This window comes from Phalacrocorax aristotelis, chromosome 11, assembly GCF_949628215.1.
Source record: "Phalacrocorax aristotelis chromosome 11, bGulAri2.1, whole genome shotgun sequence".
NCBI lineage: Eukaryota > Metazoa > Chordata > Aves > Suliformes > Phalacrocoracidae > Phalacrocorax > Phalacrocorax aristotelis.
In genome coordinates this window covers 11,286,742-11,305,025 of record NC_134286.1, presented here as the reverse complement: position 1 = coordinate 11,305,025, position 18,284 = coordinate 11,286,742, and the positions used below count along the sequence as shown (strand labels likewise).

General features: G+C 54.8%; 1 protein-coding gene across 5 annotated transcripts; it reads right to left on the bottom strand.

Annotated features, from left to right (window-relative positions):
• Window positions 1–84: 84 nt before the first annotated feature.
• Window positions 85–17,685, bottom strand: GDPD2 (glycerophosphodiester phosphodiesterase domain containing 2). Of its 5 annotated transcripts, XR_012662728.1 has the most exons (17): window positions 11,629–11,776; window positions 8,820–8,968; window positions 7,560–7,663; window positions 7,393–7,486; window positions 7,082–7,141; window positions 6,634–6,732; window positions 6,160–6,253; window positions 5,582–5,727; window positions 5,018–5,100; window positions 4,324–4,474; window positions 3,560–3,775; window positions 2,563–2,711; window positions 2,049–2,196; window positions 1,732–1,814; window positions 1,247–1,275; window positions 361–968; window positions 112–298 (listed from the first exon to the last, which is right to left on the bottom strand). XR_012662728.1 is itself a non-coding variant. In XM_075106870.1 (16 exons), the coding sequence occupies exons 2-16, from the start codon at window positions 8,931–8,933 to the stop codon at window positions 916–918; spliced, it is 1,623 nt and encodes a 540-aa protein (XP_074962971.1). In that variant the 5' UTR covers window positions 8,934–8,968; window positions 17,599–17,685; the 3' UTR covers window positions 85–915. The 5 variants fall into 5 exon arrangements, 3 of the variants coding, with proteins under 3 accessions (XP_074962971.1, XP_074962970.1, XP_074962972.1); XM_075106870.1 differs by lacking the exon at window positions 11,629–11,776 and adding an exon at window positions 17,599–17,685 and having other exon boundaries at window positions 85–968; XM_075106869.1 differs by having other exon boundaries at window positions 85–968.
• Between the last annotated feature and the right edge of the window lie 599 nt (window positions 17,686–18,284).

The window sequence follows — 18,284 nt, the reverse complement described above, 5'->3', positions numbered from 1 at the left end:
GGTACCGGCTGGCTGCGGCTGCCCCGGGGCCGCGGCGCTCCGTGCAGCCCGGACCTGCGGGGAAAGGTAGGGGGGGCGCAGGGGAGCGGGAAAAGGGGAGGAAGCAGCTATAGCTAACTCACCCCTTCGGGGTCTGCGTACCGCTCCTCTGATTTATTGACATAAATAGGTAGGAACATGTAAAACTGACCCGATCCACCTTTCCAAGTTCAAGGCCCAGCTGCAAAGCGACCGACGCCGAGACCCACCACTCCCCGCCCTCGCACACCTCTGTAGCCTTGCAGCAGCAGGAGCCCGGCTGTGGTCTCACCAGCCCCAGACACCCTCCATCCCCAGCCCCGGCTCCCTCTCCCCCGGAGCAAGAGGCACTAACTGCTGCATCGGGTGCCAACACCCACGAAGCATGAAGCCAGCAGGGGCAGGACTCGTGTGCAGCATGAGGACAGGAAGAGCCCAGCTCCCCCTCCATCTTGTGAAAAGCCACCCCCCCCTCCCCTTCCTACTCCTCAAGCCATGGGGCAGGGCAGGGCCTAGGGCAGCAGCACTTCAAACAAGGTTTCCCAGCACGGGCTGCAGAGCTGCTGATGACAGGCAGAGGCTGCCCTTTCCCTGCACCAAACAGCAACTCAAATCCCTACTAGTCTCCAAACTGCAAGGCAGAGGTCTTATCCAGCAGTGCTGGGGCTAAGTACTCAAGTAAGGCTCTGGTTTCTTGCTGCCAGTGGGAACTGGGAACCCAGTTCCAGGTCCTTTCAGCTGAGGGCAGTTGTACACCACGCAAGGAGCCAGGAAGGCTAGGGGGAACAGGAAGCTCAGGAAGGAGTCTGCAAAGGAAAGGAGCCTCAAAGCTGGCCTGCACTTGAGCTGTGCAGGGCTCTGGCTGCCCCTCCCCAAGGCTGATGCAGGCCGGAGGGGTCACTCGTGCATCAAGCTGTTGATCTTCGTGAGCAGCACATCTGTCTCAGACTCTGAGGAGACAGAGAGAAAAAACAGCTATTGCAGGCTGCCACCATCCCTCAGCATCAGGCGGAACAGCCTGAAAAGCAGGTTTGAGGAGACCTGGGGAATGTGGGATTCCCTAGCACTGTCCTGCAGGACTGTTTGCTAAGAGCAGGACAGGAACTTCCTGGGCTGGGATTCCCTTCCCTCCCCCAGCCATCCCAAACTGCACTGTCACGTTCGGCTGAAGAAAGCTGAAGCACAGCCTGGCTCCAAGGGAGGGGAGCTCACATCCATGCACACTCACCCGCTGACTGTCTTCTCTGGGAGCATTTCCTAGGAGATGGAATAGGATCAATGTTAGCATGTCAGTCTGGCCTCCCCCTTCCCTCCACGCGGCTCCCAGCTGGAGACTGTGGGGGCCCTGCAGGACACACAGTCCCACAGGGATCTGCTCTTGGTGCCTGCAGCACTGGTAGAGGAGCAGGGCTGAGGTCCCCCAGCCTTAGCCTACCAAGCTCTGGAGTGCAGAGCAAGCTAGTAAATGTGAAGTAAGGCATCCAGCAGCTCAAGGAAGGGTCAGGCCAGATTTCTGGGTGCAGCCTGGTGATAAAAGCTGCCTCCACACACTGCTGTCTCACTTAGCCAGACAGCAGAGGATGCTCCAGGATGTAAGCCCAGAGAGGAATGGCAGCAGATGCGACTGGATTTGGGTATGTACCAGCCACCCAGGGCACACTACAGCCTCCCCCAACAGACCTGCCCCAGGAGGGGGAAAGGGATCAAATGTACTTCAGCAAGAGGAAGGCCCAGAGGATGACAAGGAAGGAAGTGCAGTCTGCAACAATCCAGATCATGAGGTATGTGCTGCTGGGCTGCAAGGCAACAAGACAAGCCATTAACACCGGCCAGGGGTGGTGTGCTGGTGGCACAGCCCAGCCTGCTGTGCCGGCAGTCCCTTCTGTAGGGTCACATGTTCCTGTGCCAGCACAGTGCTGAGCAAAAGCCACCCCCCAGGCAGCTAGCTGCCAGGGCTGCTGCAGGAAGGGACCCACAAGTGCCTGGGCACAGGGCTATGGGGCAGGGTGAAGAATGGAGGGGTCACTTACGAGCAGCCAGATGGGGCGTTTCATCTCCTTCAGTACCTGGCAGGCATTGGTGGTGACAGAGGTCACCCCAGAGCACCACAGCACAGAGAAGAGCCAGGGCTGGTTCACCACATACAAGTTGACAGAGATGTTGTCCTGGCGGTACTGCCTGCATAAGAACAGCCGTAATCAGAGCAGCAGACAGCAGGGTGCTGGTACACAGAGCATACAACCAGAGAGGACTGTACATCTGGGATGTGATCCAGCATTTGCAGCTACATGGAGCAAGTGTCTGGAGAGCCAGACCCAGGGCAGATTTGTTGGCAAGGCAGAGGACTGCAGCCAGCACCATCCCCTGCACCAGCCCTGCCTCATAAGACATGCTTGTCTGCAAGGCTGTAGCGTACACCTTGCCTTTCCCAGCAGTGTGCCAGCACTCAGCCTCAGCTGGTTCTCACCTCTGCTGGCCCCTGGGACAGAGTAGGATAGTGCCCAGGCCCCACAGCTCCCAGGCTCCTGGGCACAGGACTCTCACCTGATCTCCTCAGAGCTCATGTTCTGGTAGGGTAGATTGACATGCAGCAGTGGCTCCTCATTCTGGAGTCTCTTCCGGCCATAAATTTGCTGAATGTCTGGGGCTTGCTGTTTGACCTGTTCCCTGAACCTATCCGGCAGCCAGAGGACCTAGGCAAGAGCCAGAAAGCACATGCAGAGAAGTGCTCCAGAGGGTTTGCTCTTGTCTGATATTTCCCTGCAGGCCCAGCCACACGTGGCCTGCTCAGACAGCTGCTTCCTGCTCCCCACCCCTGCTCAGCTCCTCCATGAGGGCCTCAGGCAGGACAGTCTTCTAAGAGCTTGTCCCAGCCAAGTAAGCACAGACCCCACTGAGAGGAGAAAGCAGTTCCAGCCTAAGAAAGCTGCAGCAGTTATGTCCTTTCTAGGTCCTTGAATGGATCAAGCAGTGCATCCTTTTGGCCCCAACCCTGCAGCAAGAATACACCTTGGACCAGCACTACAGTACAGGTCTTTTCTGTGTCCCTCCTGCTCTGCATTCCCAAAAAGCCAAGAAGGGAAAGTAATTTGGGTGCTAATTCATCCCCTCAGGGCAGCATGTGTCCTGTACTGCAGAGGTTGGATGAAGTGCAAAGGCAAGACAGGAGGCCGCAGCAGGAGTCCAAGAGCTGCAGGGAGAGGTGTGGTGCAGCACTGGGAGGTGGAAGCCTGAGCACTGTTTTTCTGCTCTTGCTGTTGGTCCCCTCCCTAGACTGAGTCACTGTTTACACACCAGGGTGGCCAGTGCTGGGGAACCAGAGTATTTGGAGGTGTCAAGCTGCAGGCATTAACCGCTAATTATTGGCAACTTCTCCCAGCTAGAGAACCCCAGGCTTGGACAGGGTTCCCCAGCAGGGATCACGTATGGGGATGTGGTGTATGGGGTGGCAGGGATATTTGGTGGGGTTGGCAGGGCAGCTCCTACCACAGCAGGGATGTGACAGCAGGGCCCACCAGTGGTGGGGTGGTGGCCAACTTACCCGCTGTAATGGGATGCCTGACTGTAAGATCACTTCCAGGGTAGCATTGACAAAGCTCTGGTAGTCACTGTGGTTCTCAGGCCGGAGGTCAAACATGATGGAGATATTGCTCTGCTTGGCTGCCTCTAGCACCTGTTCCAGTGATGGGATCCTCTGTTCAGTCACCTGGTCACGATCTTCAGCAGAAAGACTCTGCACAGTGGGAAATGGCCTCCGCTGCAAGGGTGAGAGTTAGTCATTATAGGCAGACCCCCAGAGCTTCCACCTCCTAAACTGGTGCTCATCTCTGGCTCTCAGTTTCCTACACTGGCCTTTCTACACACTCTCCAGCACACACAGGCACGGGGATCCTTCCCCTGCACATCCACAGGGCACCTCTACCCTTCCCACTAACAGCATAGCTCAAGCAGCCCCAACACCTGTGGGCATTCAGAGAAGCTCAGCAGTTGGTTAGTCACCTTTTGGGAAGAGCCTTGCCACAGCTGCCTCCAAGCCCAGGCAGGCTGTGCAGCTCAGAGCTAATGCATGAAGCATCTCCCCTCAAATCAGCCTCCTCTGTGACTCAGCTGAGGAGTCAGAACAAACCCCAGCTTGGGGCATAACTGCACCCAAGGGATTCGTGCAGGCACAGAAGTGTTTCTGCACCCTGTCCAGGTGTCTGCCAGGACGAGTGCGGCAGAGGGAACCTTCCCCAAGGCAGGGCTCATGCTTCACCCACAAATGCACCACTCATCCCTGACCAGCCACCCCAGGGGCATCCTGACCTCCAGGAACCAGCTGCCAGCATCCAGCTGCTGGAGGTCTGTCCAGTTGAAGGCGGTGCTGTTCAGGGCGGCCCTCTCGGGGAACACATCCTGCACGTTGGTGGTCCTGGTGAGTTCCTCATCATGCATTAGGAACGGGACCCCATCAGTACTGGCAAAGGAGCAGAGAGGGAAGCTCTGTGTTGCAAGCTGTTTGTCTCCTATCCCTGCCCTGGCATTTCTGCCCCCTCCCAGCCACCCTGCCAGGGTAACCCCCACCCTTATGCCTACTTGTGGTCCTCTACACAAAAAGGTGAGTGTCTGGAAAGCACAGAGCAACTAGAGACCAAGCCAGGAACCAAGTAGCTCCTTGCTCACTGCTGTCCCCATAGCAGGATTGCATGAGATGAACTAGAGCCAGGGTCTGTTTTCAAAGCAGCACCCCTTCTCTGATGGTGTCTCCCTCCTAATGCCCTGGAAGACAACCTGCGTGGGGAAGACAGAAACCCAGTACCTCTCCCAGATCATTGGGACACCAAGCTGGAGCCAGTCCCATACTGGGAAGGTGGGAATGGCAGAGCCTTTTGAACAGGGCTGCCTCAAAATGCAGGCTATATCAGTCCTCCAGGTGTGTTCCAGAATGCCCGATGTGGGAGGTGACATCCCAGGATACACAGGCCCCTTTCTCCCTCTGGATGCCCTGCTGCCCCTTTACCTCACCATGACGTCTGTTTCAAAGACTTGCACATCACAGTCCACCGCCTTGCGCAGTGACATGAGGGTGTTTTCGGGGGCCAGCTGGAAAAGGAACAGTGTTAGTGCAGGGGGCATGGGCAGGAAGGGGCAGGAGGCAGGCGCTTACCCTGCCTGGCTGCATCCAGCAGCTTGGCTAGGCTCTAGGGCAAGCACAATGAGACTGGGGTGACCCTGGTAGGGTGGGGAATGGAAAAGGGCTGGCCACAGACAGCTGGAGCCTACCTTAATCCCTGCTTTCCAGCCAAGCTTTCTGCCGAGAGTTGCCTGCTCCTGGTCTATCAGCACTCAGCAAACAACTCTGCCCTGCTGTGCCCACCCTCCTCACCCTGTGCTCACCCATCCTCCAGTTCTGTGCTGCCCTGGAAGCCTCTCTGCTGCGCTGGCCAGAGCTCATCCAGGCCTGCAGCGGCAAGGGTTTGATGCTGGTGCCCCATGGCCAGGCAGAGCCTGGCTTTCACTGGCAGAGCAGCCTGCCCCATCCACCGACCCCTGTGCCAGGACGCTGCTGGTGCTGGTCACTCACCATGGGGGCTCCCCGGTGGCCAACGAGGGCTGGCTTGGGGGGCAGCTGGTTCTCCTCCATGATGCAAGGGGAGGTGATTCCCAGAGGAGCCAGATACAGTGCAATCATGACCATGCAGTACACAAGCAGTAGAAACACCTTGAGACCTGCAGGCAGAGACAGAGAAGACAGAGGGGTGAGGAAGTATTTTGTAGGCCATTAGGAATAAGACAAGGCTGCTTCACTTGGCATTAACTTCTGGTTGCCCTAGGCCAGGCATTGCACCCCTGGCCTCAGGAAGACTGCAGATTTATTCTTGGCCTGCTAAATGCCCTTGCACCCCAACCCAGCACTTCTGCAGGACTCTGCTGTCCATAACACTCCTTCAGCTGCAAAGCAGTGAGAGCTGAAGCTGTACCAGGGGCTGGGCATGAGAAGCAGTAACCAAGAACAGGCATTACTACCAGACTGAGTCCTGGGGACCTGTTCCCACCTCACTGACACTCTGTGCACCACCCTGGCACCAGTGCCATTTGGTTGTGTGGTAGCAAGCAGGGCACCAGCTGAGGGGGCAAGTGGAGACCTTGGAGGGAGATTACCTGTATTGCGGGTGCGGTAGATGAAGCTGGCCAGGGGCCAGGCAAGGAGCGTCATTCCCCCCACGATTCCAATGTGCAGGAAGGGACCTGTTGCCTGGGGAGGCAAAGCAGGGTGTCAGCCGGCACCAGCCCATCCCATCCCAAAAATCCACATGCTCCAACACCAGGGATCTGCCACTGCAGCCAGGACTGCTGAAAGAGCCACAGTGCCAGGGGCGGAAGGACAGGCTCCTGGGGGAACTGAACAGACTCCCTGCTCTGATCCAGCCACTGTTCATCACCCTGACTGCAGCTGCTCCAGGGAATGCTGCAAGAGCAGGAGCAGCACCTTGCCTGGCCAGACAGCTGAAGTCAAGGACAGGGAGTTAACCCCCATGGCACACAGCCATGCTAGGCGCTCACCACCCTTCAGCTCATCCCCACAGGCCAGGTACTGGGTACAGCGGGGGAGTCTCTGGTATCGAGGTGACTCACCTGCAGGGAGATATGTGCACTTCTCCACTCCTCCGCCCACTTTATTCCCAGCCCTGTGAAGGCTGCAGCCACCACCAGGGCAGTTAAGATCAGCAGGGTCTGTGGGGCAGGACACAGGGCAGTTAGGGGAGCACATAGCATCCTGCAGGCCATCTGGGCTCTGCTCTGGCAGGGCAGAGTCCTCCTCATCCCTTCCTCCTGAGCCCCTACACTTCCCCCATCTGGGCTTGCAGCTAAAGCTCTGTTCCCCATGCTTTGAGCAAGGATAATATTCCCATCCCAGAGACACGTGGCTGCGGGACTAACAGCTGCAGCCCAGCTCAGCAGAGACACACAGCCACTCACTGGGGTCACAACAGCCTTATGCAGCCCAGTAGGCTGGTCCTAGCTTCCCAAATGCAAAGGCAGTCAGGACAGGCACCATCTCCCTGCATCCCCAGTCTCTCACCTTGTGCAGCCAGTGTAGCTTCAAAGGCTGGCCGCAGAGCTGCAAGCACAAAGCAAGGACCTGTCAGAAGAGCAAGGAGATGTCAGAGCTGGGTTGTACCCCACACCTCAGCCCTCTAAGGGCACAGGACTCAGCCACAGGAGCTCTGGACTCCTGACCCAGGGCAGGTCTCTGGCCATGCTCAGGCTGACACAGCTCCAGCAGGCTGGATGCTGCAGGCTCCACCTGGCTCTGCACCGGGCACGGCAGCCAGCCTGTGCTCAGCACAGCTTCGTACCCCCGCTAGCCCAGGTAGGATCAGTGGGGCTCACCAGCAGCACAGCCGAGTAGGTGATCAGCACAGCTGTACCTATGAGCAGGACCAGGGACCAGTCTAGCCACAACTTCCTCTGCTTGAAGACGAACCTGCCAGCAAAGGGGATGGTCAGAGGGGCAGGGGGGACATGGTGAGCGAGGCTGGATGTGGGATCCTACTCACTCATTGAAGTTGTGGAAATCATTGAGGATGATGATGGTGAAGTAGAGCCACACCAGTGTAAAGAGGAAGACGCAGAAAAGGAAAAGGAACCAGCTGCAGTCGCACTGAAAGCCAGAGATGACAGCTATGCACACTCCTGCAGGGCACCTAGCCCCTAGGCCAGATTGCTGAGACCCCTGAGGAACACCCAGCCTGCAGCAGGGTGCACAGGGGGTCACAGCAGGCACTGGCCTTACAGGTCCGGGCACTGAGCTGTTCCATTGAGAGGAAATGTTGTGCACCAGGAGGGCTTTTTTGGCCGGACCCATGCTACAGGAAGATGGACCAGCATCTCCTACAACAAACTAAAAAGCTGCCTATGCCAGGCTGGGGAGGACAGCCCCTATGGCAGGACTGCCTCCTTTCCCATGCAGTAACCCGTGGGAGCAGGCTGGGACTTTGGACATGGGAACGGGCAGGGAGCCAGATCTTGTTCCCTTCTAGCTGGGTAATCTGTGGGCTGGGCAGAGAGGGATGCTGTGCCTCAGAGCTGCCATTGCAGCAGTGAGCCTGCAGACTGCTCCTGCCTGCCCAGCCAAAGCCAGGTCCAGTTTCAGGGTCTACAGCCTCCAGCACCACACACACAGGGAGGTGAGGGGTGCCACAGGTGCTGAATGGGGCACCTGGCAGCCTGGACCAGCTCTCACATTCCAGGCAAGACATGACAAGGAGTGGCACAGCCACACCCATGGGAGTGGGAGACCTCAGAGAATCCCAGGGCCTCACCCCTCCCAGTTTACAAATTGCTGGGGACATCCCCTTCCAGCACCCCATGGCAGGGGCCGCACCCAGCCCAGGAACCGTGCCTCCCACATGTCTTGCCAGGTACTCAGCGCTCTAGGACCTGCCTGCCACGCTCAGCCCTCGGGGAGTGCAGCGCTCTGCTCCAGACATGCATGAGCCCTGCCACAGATGCATGCTCGGCCAGGCAAGGGACAGCCACAGCTCAGCCTTGCTGCTGCCAGCATGCTGCTCTACCCTTCTTGTCACCCAGCGGGAACAGACAGATCACCCTCTCACCTCCTCACTGCTTCAGGCTAGGGCAGTCCCTGGACAGCAAGGGTACCAAGTAGCACCCCAGCTCGCTTGGGGCTCACGACCACTGGTGAGGGGTCAGCAGCCCTATGTCTGGGCTGAGCCCCCCAGCCAGAGCCCTTCCCCACCCCAGCCACCGCTCTGAGACTCCCATGCAGGGGCTGGCCAGCCTCAGCTCAGCATCACCTTGGTGGTTCTCAAGCCCTTCCTCTTCTCCTTCTTGGCAGTGATCCACTGGCAGCTGTAGAGGCAGAGCAGGCAGGTGGCACAGGGGCGGCAGCAGCCATGCAGGTCTGCCATAGCACCGGGCTGTCCCAGCCCCAAGGTCAGATGTCCTGTGGGGGATGCACAGAGTGTGTTAGCACAGACCTCCCAACACACACCAGCCCCCGCCCCATGGAGATGGGGCATTGCATCCTGGATCCCAATACTGTGGCAAGTGGCACACACCTGGGACATAGCGGCACTACTGGCCATGTCCCCAGGCAAGGCTTGGTGCCAAGGAAAGTGGGAGCACAGCGTGCAGCTCAACCTGTTCAGCAGGCTGCCCTGGGACTCTGCTCAGCCATCTGGAGCGAGCCTGGAGCTGGCAAGGAGCAGAACCTGCTCCCCAGCCCAGGGTTCAGTGCTCCGCCTGGGGGTCAGGGACACCATTCAGGCTCCAGGGGCCGGCAGCCTTGCTGGCCAGCTTGACACAACTTGCACCCAGGGTCTCTGGGAGTAGCCCAGCTGCAAGGACCACGCAGCCCCATGCTGCAGCCTGGAGCTCCTGCTGTACGGCTGGGGGTACATGTGACAGCCTGGGAAATACCCGTCCTCCTCCCTAAGCCCAGGTCCCTGCTGAGACAGCACCATCCTGGGAGCCCTCTCTAGCTCAGCTTGCACAGCAAGGGATCCCAAGGGGGTGCTGGAGGAGCTGCACCCGGGCAGGCGCCAGGTGGTTGTCAGTCCAAGCACTATGGGGAGCTGGGGAAAACCCCATTGCCACAGTTGTGGACACCCAAGTTGGGTGCAGGGCTACCACTGGGTTCCCCATGCACTGAAAAGGAGAGAGGGCCAGGATGCTTTGCTGTGGTCCCCAAATTCCTGGTGCTTAGCTGGAGGAAGCAGGGAGCCCCAAACAAGGTCTCCCTTTATTCACCCTAAGAAACCCATGTTTATTATTGCCTATCCTGCTGTGGAGCTGTTCCCCCTCCTCATCCCAACCTCCCCAACAGGCCAGACAGCCCACACAACACTATCACCCTGCAGATTAAGCCAGACTCTCATTTCACTACGACCACTAAGCCAGGCATGGGAGCCAGCCAACCACATCCTCTCCAATGTTGGGGCAAGGGCCATGGAGAGGGGGAACAGAGCCAGCCCAGGCCCCGCCAGCCACACCAGAGTGGCTCTGCCACACCGTGACTATGGCCAAGGTCATCACGGTCTTCCTCTGTGACATAGCAGCACCCCAGCATGACACCTTGCTCCCAAATACCACCAGTGTTTTGGTCTCCAGGGCTGGGGTGCAGAATCTCCCCCAGGACCCACACAGAGCAGTGGCTGCTGGGGCACACACAGCCAGCTACCAACCCAAGAGCATGACCCCTAACCTGCCTAGCTGGCTTCTGCTGACTGCAGGAGGTCTGGGGGCTGCCATCAGCAGGTCCAGCCAGCCAAGGTGCAGGGGAAGCTGAGCAGCACAGCAGTGCCCACATCTACTGCCCCCTCTGTCTTCTAGGGACTAGATCAGCAGCCTTAGTGATCTACTTAGTGATCACACTAAAGAAGCCAGCCGTAACACAAGTGCAGGAAGCCATGGGACCCGGCTAATTCCTGCCCTGATGTGCAGGGGCTCTGGCTGCACGATCATGCCCCTGCTGTCACCAGAAGCAGAGGCACCACTGCCACCAGGGAACAGCAAGCTCAGCCAGCATCCCCTGGGACTCTCCTGGTGCCGCGTCCCCCTCCACTGCTGTTCACACAGGCATAGCAGTGGTGCCAGCAGCTGCTCAGGGAAGCCCTGCCACCCCCCCCAGCTGGCTCCCACACAGAGTACAAAGTACAGTAGGAGTGGCACCAGCTGAACTTCAGCGCTCAGCTGCTCTGAGAAGTTGTTCCTGCCAGGACTGGAGCTTGGCAGAGCAGTGGCACAGAACCAGCCGCAAATCCATGCCAGAGGTGCTATCTGGAGGGTTCAGAGGGAAAATACCACCCTGTTCCCCAGCTCAGAGTGGGACTGCAGCAGCGGCACCAGTAACTATTCTGCAACACCACCCCTGCACAGGGCACTGGTTCCAAAGAGAGCTGGGCTGGGCACGCAGCAGACCCTGCTCAGCTTCTGCTCTGGCTCCAAGGGGAAAGTTGCACAGAAGGAGCTGGGGGTCCGTCAGGGCCAGAAGGAACCCTCCTTCAGCTCCCCCAAACCAACCCCCATGGCACACCCCCAGCCCTAGTGTGGGTGGCACAGGAGGCTTGAAGGGGTGACAAAACCATTGCTACAGTCACCAATACGGCAGCATATGCTCACAGCCCTGCAGGGACCTTTGTGCCCCAGGGTTGCTGACACAGGACAACCAGGTGACCATAGGCAGGGCCTTGCCCTTGCAGAGCCAAGCCAGCCCAGGCTGCGTGCCACCAGGCAGGTTAACAGGAGCTGACACCCAGCCCCACTGTCCCCTGACCTCTCAGAAGGGAGGTGAGAGCTCCCAGGTCAGTGTGGGGGACAGAGTGACCCCAAAACAGCAAAAGCAGCACAGCCTGGCCCAGACCCACCCCACACGCCACATCTCCCCCATGCAGTCAGCCCTGGGATCCACATCCCTGCTCTCCAGAGCATGGGAACAGCATGGGCAGCCTCTTTCCTTCTTCCTCTCAGCTGCATGCAGGGCCAGGATGATTACCCCCCCTTGCTGCTCTGCCAGCTCTCCTGCCAGCTCCTGTGGCAGCATGGGACAGCATCCCCATGGCATGGGCTGTCACCCCGGGGCACCAAGCCAAGTGGGCAAAATACCTGCTCCCTGCGGATGTTGGGTTCTTGCAGCTGGGATGCCGGCAGGCCAGGTGAGTGCTGGGGCTGGGCTTTCAGCTGGGCGTCCCTGTGCAGTAGAGCCCTGCTCTGTTCCTCTGCTGCTTGCTCACACCCTCCTGGGTGTGTTTGTGTCCCGGCAGCGCTGCCAATGCCGCCTGCAGGTCTGCACAGGCCGGCGGAGGCTGGCTGCCCACAGTGGGCATAGTGGGCAGGGCCAGGGGTCAGGTCAGGCCCCCACCAGCGGCTTTGTGCCCCGCTGACCCCAGTGCGGCCTCTGGAAAAGCAGAGAAGGGACCAACGGGGGCATCACAGACTGCTGCACAGAGGAGTTTGCAGGCAGCCCATGCTCCAGACTGATCAAGGCTCCAGGGAGAGCTCCGGGAGCAGGGAAGGCAGATGGAGGCAGAGCTTTGTGCATGGCCAGGACTTTGACCAAGGGGCTATGGGAGCCCCTCTGTCAAAGGGAGACTTTTTCCTTCCTTCCTTGCAGAGGAAGCCTGGGACAGACACATCCAGGACCACCACAGCTGGCCCAGCTAACTCTCACTGTCAGGTAGAAACACAGAAGTAAAATTGTTTTGAGCCAAGAGAAATGCTTCAGAGCCAACACATCTGAACTTTGCTAAAGGAGCAGATGAAAGGAGGCTCCAAGACAGGGGCCTGATGCCACCTGCAGATGGACAAGGCGATGCCCTCTATCTCCCTGCTCCCTCCCTGTGGCATGGCACAGCTGCATCCCCCCACCCTCCACTCCAGGTCTCAGCAGAGGTACAGCCCCTGGTGAGTCAGGGTGCAGGATGCACCCTTAGACCTTTCCGTGTCAGTAACTTGCTCCGTCATCGCCTGGGATCTCAGGAGACCTCTGATCTCCTGCCACTTGGAAAGGAGTCAAGAAAGCAGATGAAAGGGAGGTGATGGCATCCTGCAGTGACACAGCAACTGCCAGGCTAAGAAGAAGCCTCAGCACTCATCCTCACAGCTGACCCTATTCCACACCATTATTAACTGCTTTGGCACAAATTATTAAATGGCTCTATGAAACGTGCTGCTCAACTGCATCAGTGGAGGGTCTGGGGCACTGCAGGAGGGGTGGTGTAACCCATTGCTCTGCACACGAGGGAGTAAGCTGACAGCATTGCAATGGCCAGGAATGCCCCTGGGATGAGCAAGCAGCCCTGCACCCCAAATCTTGTCAGCTGTGAGCAGCTAGCAGCGAGGTTGAAGTTCACCTTCCGCATCTGCGTTCTCTGGTGGCTCTGGCAAAGGCCAAGCACAGTGCCACAGGGCAGAGCAAACCTGTGGGTGGGGGTCTTCCCAGTGGGACTGTGCCCTGGGAGAGCCCCTGGGATGCAGGGAGCATGTTTTACCACATTAAAGATATGTAGTGTTGGGGATAGAGGTGCAGATAAGGAGCTGAAGTAGTGAGCCCTGCGGAGGGGTGAAGGACCACTTAAGCCAAGAAACAGTTTAGGTAGTGGGGAAGGGAAAACTGAGCATGAATAAAGAGACTGAGGTGATCCTGGAAGAGGGAAGGCTGGAGCAGAGCTCCTGGAGACCCAAAAGCCGTGGGTTTTAGGGGTGCGAGGCAAAGCTGACGGGAGAGGTGCCCCTCAACCACGGGCGGATGGAGCAGCAGGACCAGCGGCTCCCCCAGAGATGCCCCCCGCTATTGCCCGCGTCTGACCGCGCCGGGCGGGCGTCCCCTTCTCCCTCGAAGGGCAGCCTTCAGCGCCGCGGAGGGCGCGAGGCTGCGGGGGAGCACCGGGCCCTCGCCAGGGAGTCCCGCCACGGACGGGCCCGCAGACCCCGCCGCCTGCAGTGGCCGCCCCTGCCCACCAGAGGGCGCCGCCGGCGGCGAGGTGGCCCTGCCGCCCCGCAGCACCGCCCGCACTCTATGGTCCTGCAGCCCCTCTCGCCGCGCTGGCGGCGCGGTCCTGCCCGGACACGGGCAGCTACAGAGAAGAGGAGCGGCGGCAGGGCCGCTATTCCCATGAGAGTCCCCGGCTTCAGCCCCGTGGGGAGCCATTTTTAATGCCCGCCGCTTAACGGGAGGAGGCAGCCATATTGAGCGAGGGCAGTGGCGTCGTATTGGAGCCTGTAGGGGCAGAAGCCATGTTGAGTACTGGCACGGGCGGCGGGCGACGACGCCTCCCGGGCTCCGCCGGTCAGTGCCAGCGCGCAGCCGCCAGGGCGCGCGCTCGGCCCGCGCTGCTCCCGCCTCAGCAGCCCATTCCGCGCAGTCCCCCGCGCTCTGCCCCCGCCAGCCGCTCCCTCACACGGCCCGGCCCCCGGAGCTGCGGGAGGGTGCTCGGGGGGCTCTTCGGGCTCCCCCTTCCACTGAGGCGGGCCTCGGCCGGGGGCTCACACAGGTGCAGGCCCCCAGAGCGCAGCCCTCGCCAGGAGCCTCCTCGGAGGACTCTGGCTCAGATCGTTTTGATGTGAAAGGCCAATGGAGGTGACGTACAGTGACATCTAGTTTGCTTCTGTCTGCGTTTTAGGTCTTCCCGTAGTTCAAACAAGGGGAGCCAGCAGCTCACCGAGCTGAAGTGGCAAGGGAGATCCGCCTTGCGGCACCTCCACTCGAGGTGAGCCCCACCCGAGGAGCGGGGCCGGCGGCCCGAGCCCAGCGCGGGAGCGCAGGTCAGGGTTTCACCAAAAGGAAGGAGCGGAATTTAGGGGCACTTCACGGCCGAGTCCACACCGCCATGAACAGGGGCATCCTAGGCATACACTGCTCTGCCAACTCAGATGCTCGTCTGATCTCTAGGAGCCAAGGCACAATTGAACAGTTAAAGCTAACAACCAGAACGTGTAGTCAAGCTAGCTTAGCTCTACAGCTGTCTCACCATGAAGTCAAGTGCCAGAATTAGTTGGGAAGAAGACAGAAAATAACATCCCTGTCAGCACAGCTGAATCGGCTCGTGCACAACTTCAAGCATTGCACTGCCCTAAGTAGGGTTGTGCCCTGCCTTCACTTGTGAACAGTCACATCTGTAAGTGTTCTTTTAAATTCTAGTAAAGATATAAAAACAAATGGTCAGAGGAATAGTCTAAGTGAGCAGGGAAACTTATGTTGCCATATTACAGTTCAGCTGGAGTTATCTCCCTAGACTTTTAACTTTTCAAAAGACTGAATGGCTTTATGTTAGGTTCATTGTTTGTCAACTGAACTGATCACAAAACAGTCTTTTCAGAAAAAGATCTAAGCCACTGTTTCATATACTTCTGTTTTTCACTGTACTGTGTGTCATCTACAAAAAACATGGCTTTTAAGTTTGCTTTAGGGAATGCTTTGCCTTCATGTAATCTCCCATAGGACTCAAGACCTGGGACAAAAGGGTAACAAGGCAACACGTGTTTCTGTAACCATTATTTCACACTCTCTCAGCTTGTAATGGACAACCAAAATTCAGTGTAATACCGTTCTTCTGCTGTCAATGCTTTAAAAACCAGTGGCACAAACTGTGCTTCCACCCCAGCTAGTAGCTGACCTACATAAACTGATAGGCCAAGACAATGTCTCTCCATCATGAATTTAAAAGTCCCTCCTTGCTGATAATCTGCAGTAGTATAGAACATGCTACCTTTTGAAGCTATCTTGCATAGGCACATTATGAAATTGTTAGAACTACTCAGAAGGTAAAATACCTACTTAAGGGAGGGTATATGGATCATGGCACTAGTCTCATTGGTTAAGTTTACTTTTTTCTAAAGGCCAGAAGCTTATAAGTCTGTGATGAACAAACTTTGGGTCAGAAACTATTTTCCCCCCAGAAGTAGACCAGTTAAGATCAGGTATGCAGATTGTGAGAGCGTTATTCAGAATGAGAAAAACCTCTGGAGACTCTATTTCCGCTCTTACCACTGAGTTTCTATGAAATGAAGCAAATCACTTGACCCAAACTTTTCACGGGTGGTCCTTATAGTTTTCATTTCCTAATTACTTGAAAACAGCATGGGGCTGATTTTCAGGAGTGCTCATCATTCATTGTGGTAATTGAGATGAATGATAGGAGCTCTGAGGATCAAATGCTAACAAGTGTTAGGAGTTCAAGCTGCACAGTAACAGATCTCAGACTGGGCACTGTACCAGTACAGCGTTTAGCCCACTGTTTTCACAGGAATCTAACACCTCTCAAGGGTTTATGGAGATGCATTTATTAATGCATGGAGAACACAGTAGAAAAGCAGAAGATAATCTGTTCAGTAAGCATTATTCTGTATACATACGGTTAGGGAATGGATTTTTAGGCATAGTGTCATGGCGTATCTAAAGTTCATAAAAGGCAAACAAGACTTTTCTTAGGCTCCCTGAAAAAAAAAGGGGAATTCAAACAGGCAGTTCTTGCCTTCATTTAAAAAAATAGTTACAATATTATGATATTTCTGTCAGAGATCTGTTCTGCAAGATTTACATGCTATACTTCATTGATGATTTCAAGGACTGAAATAATTGTTTTTGTTCAGATGTAGCTTTTTCTTTTTGGAGCTTGAACTAGTTTAGAATTTGAAGATGTTTATCACTTGCCATTTCCTAATTGCCTTATTGCATACTTAACTGAAGCCAAATCTTAAGTATTACATTGAAGATACAATAAAAGGGATGTTCACAGGGAATACTTGCGTGCAAGTTTGCATCTTAAACTACATATTTTTGGTTTTTGTATTATCTACAAAGGAAGCTGAGCAATTTAATTATAGAAGAACTGTTTTTCTAGTTGGTCTGTTTCCTTTATAGGGATAATTAGCTTTACTAGAAGTTAAATTGTAGGCATAGCTTACGGAATGGGGCAACACTGATCACTCTGCAGATCAGGTTCTACTTTCTCTGCATTAAAAACATATTTGAGTAGTATCAGTGGTTTGTGTTATTTTCTGACCAATGTTTTTATTTTTCCAGAAAAAAATTAATACTTCCCTTGTCAATAAGCATAAAACATTTATCTACCACTTCTGTTGTTCTAAATCAGAAACTTCTGTATCCAGCCTTTTTTTTGTTTACTAGTTTTTAAGACATAATTTTTGCACTACAGTAAGCCTTTGCTATGGAGTATTTGCTTCTGACACATCTCTAATTTCTGTTCAGAGTTATAGTTACTGTAGAACAGCATTTTTCCCTGCTTTTAGGATACAAAAGCAGCTGCAAGATCACTACGCTAAGGCATGCTATGGAACACAGATCTGTTTGTTGCTTAAGCTGCCTTTCTTTCCCTCATTGTTTCAGAAGCCTTTATGAAGTCATTACTGCTCCCTGATGTACCGTTAAGCCACATACTTTGTTAGAGCATTACTGAGGAGCTAATAGCAGTTTAGACAGTATAAGACTCTGGATCAGCATTCATGTCAAAAAGGAGCTTAAGTACTTGACAAAGAAAAGCTCAATTCTTAAACTACACCAGCCCCTATTAGGATGCAGCCCAGGCTCCCAAGCACCTGACTTGTAGGTGCTTGCTTTGTGTTCAGGTACCAACGGAGATAGTGGTTCAAGTCAGTCCTTGCTCAAGCAATACCACTTCTGATCCCCTACTAGCTTTATTACTCAGGGATTCTATCCTTTCTACAAATCTAGGCAGAAAGAACACAGCCATCTCATATATTTATTTTAGGATCATTTCCTTATTGTCAGATAGGTTATTTGAGGACAAATAACACTTCTGAGAGTCATGATGTGCTGCAGCCAGTAATACCCACATTATACTTACAGCACTACTACATTTTTCCTCCTAATAACTACAAGCTGTTGTTATCAGATACCTTCACAGAACTATTGAACCCTTTTCTATTGTCTTAAGGGGGACAATTAATTTATTAGATACTTCTATAAAAGCAACTTTCTTACACATGTAACTTATCTGCATCCCATATTTTACAACTGCTATAAGCTGTTAATTTAAAACCTTAAAAAAAAAAATCAAAAAACCCCAAGAAGAGCCCCAAAGCTAGCACACTTACCAGACAGAAGCAGCTTCTTGTTTCAAACTCTCTAGCATGTATAAGCAGCAGCTGTTTGCCATTGCCAAATTTATAGGACCAGCCTCCAGAGCACTGTGCTGAGGGTAGGTTTATGTGAAGGGCCTGTATTAGGGAGTGGTGAATAATCTGGTGGGGAGGTGGTATCTGTGTGTTATTGGGTGACTGGGGTGGGGTATAGCTGTGTTGTAGTGAAGACAGTATGTAGAATTATTAATAGAGGGATAGTTTTTATTTTAAAAAAATAGCACTTTGGTTCTAGAATAGTTGACTTAACATTTTTTGTTCCCTATAATTTCCTGGATGTGTTTGTTTATGGCTTATTTTCTTGTATCTATTGATGGCTTTTTTCAGTTCTAAATATTTCTTTATTTCTTAGGTAGAGACTGTACTGAATTGTTCAATGTAACTAAAATATTATAGTAGGTAAAGAAAAAAAGGCTTTGGTGTTCTCTACCATCTGTTTTCTTACTTGACTGTTACAGATGCCTACTGTGGGTATCTATAAAGGCTCTGTTTTGGTAACTTCTATGTGATTTTTTTTTTCTGAGCCTTTAACTAGTGTAAAGGGCTTTGGGGGATTTCTAGCTGGTGGCCTGCATTTGTATTTTTTTCTCTGTATTTTTTCAGAGCTACTGTGTCATCAGTATCTCTAGGACTTGGGGTCT

What these genes read in the sequence shown, in the direction of transcription:
- GDPD2 (XM_075106870.1), bottom strand. Translation starts at nt 8,933, where the DNA reads ATGGCAGACCTGCATGGCTGCTGCCGCCCCTGTGCCACCTGCCTGCTC. An exon ending in AGGGCTTGAGAACCACCAAG is followed by an intron (nt 7,664 to 8,819) that starts GTGATGCTGAGC and finishes TCTGGCTTTCAG; the next exon opens with TGCGACTGCAGCTGGTTCCT. An exon ending in GCCACCGGGGAGCCCCCATG is followed by an intron (nt 5,101 to 5,581) that starts GTGAGTGACCAG and finishes TTCCTTTTCCAG; the next exon opens with CTGGCCCCCGAAAACACCCT.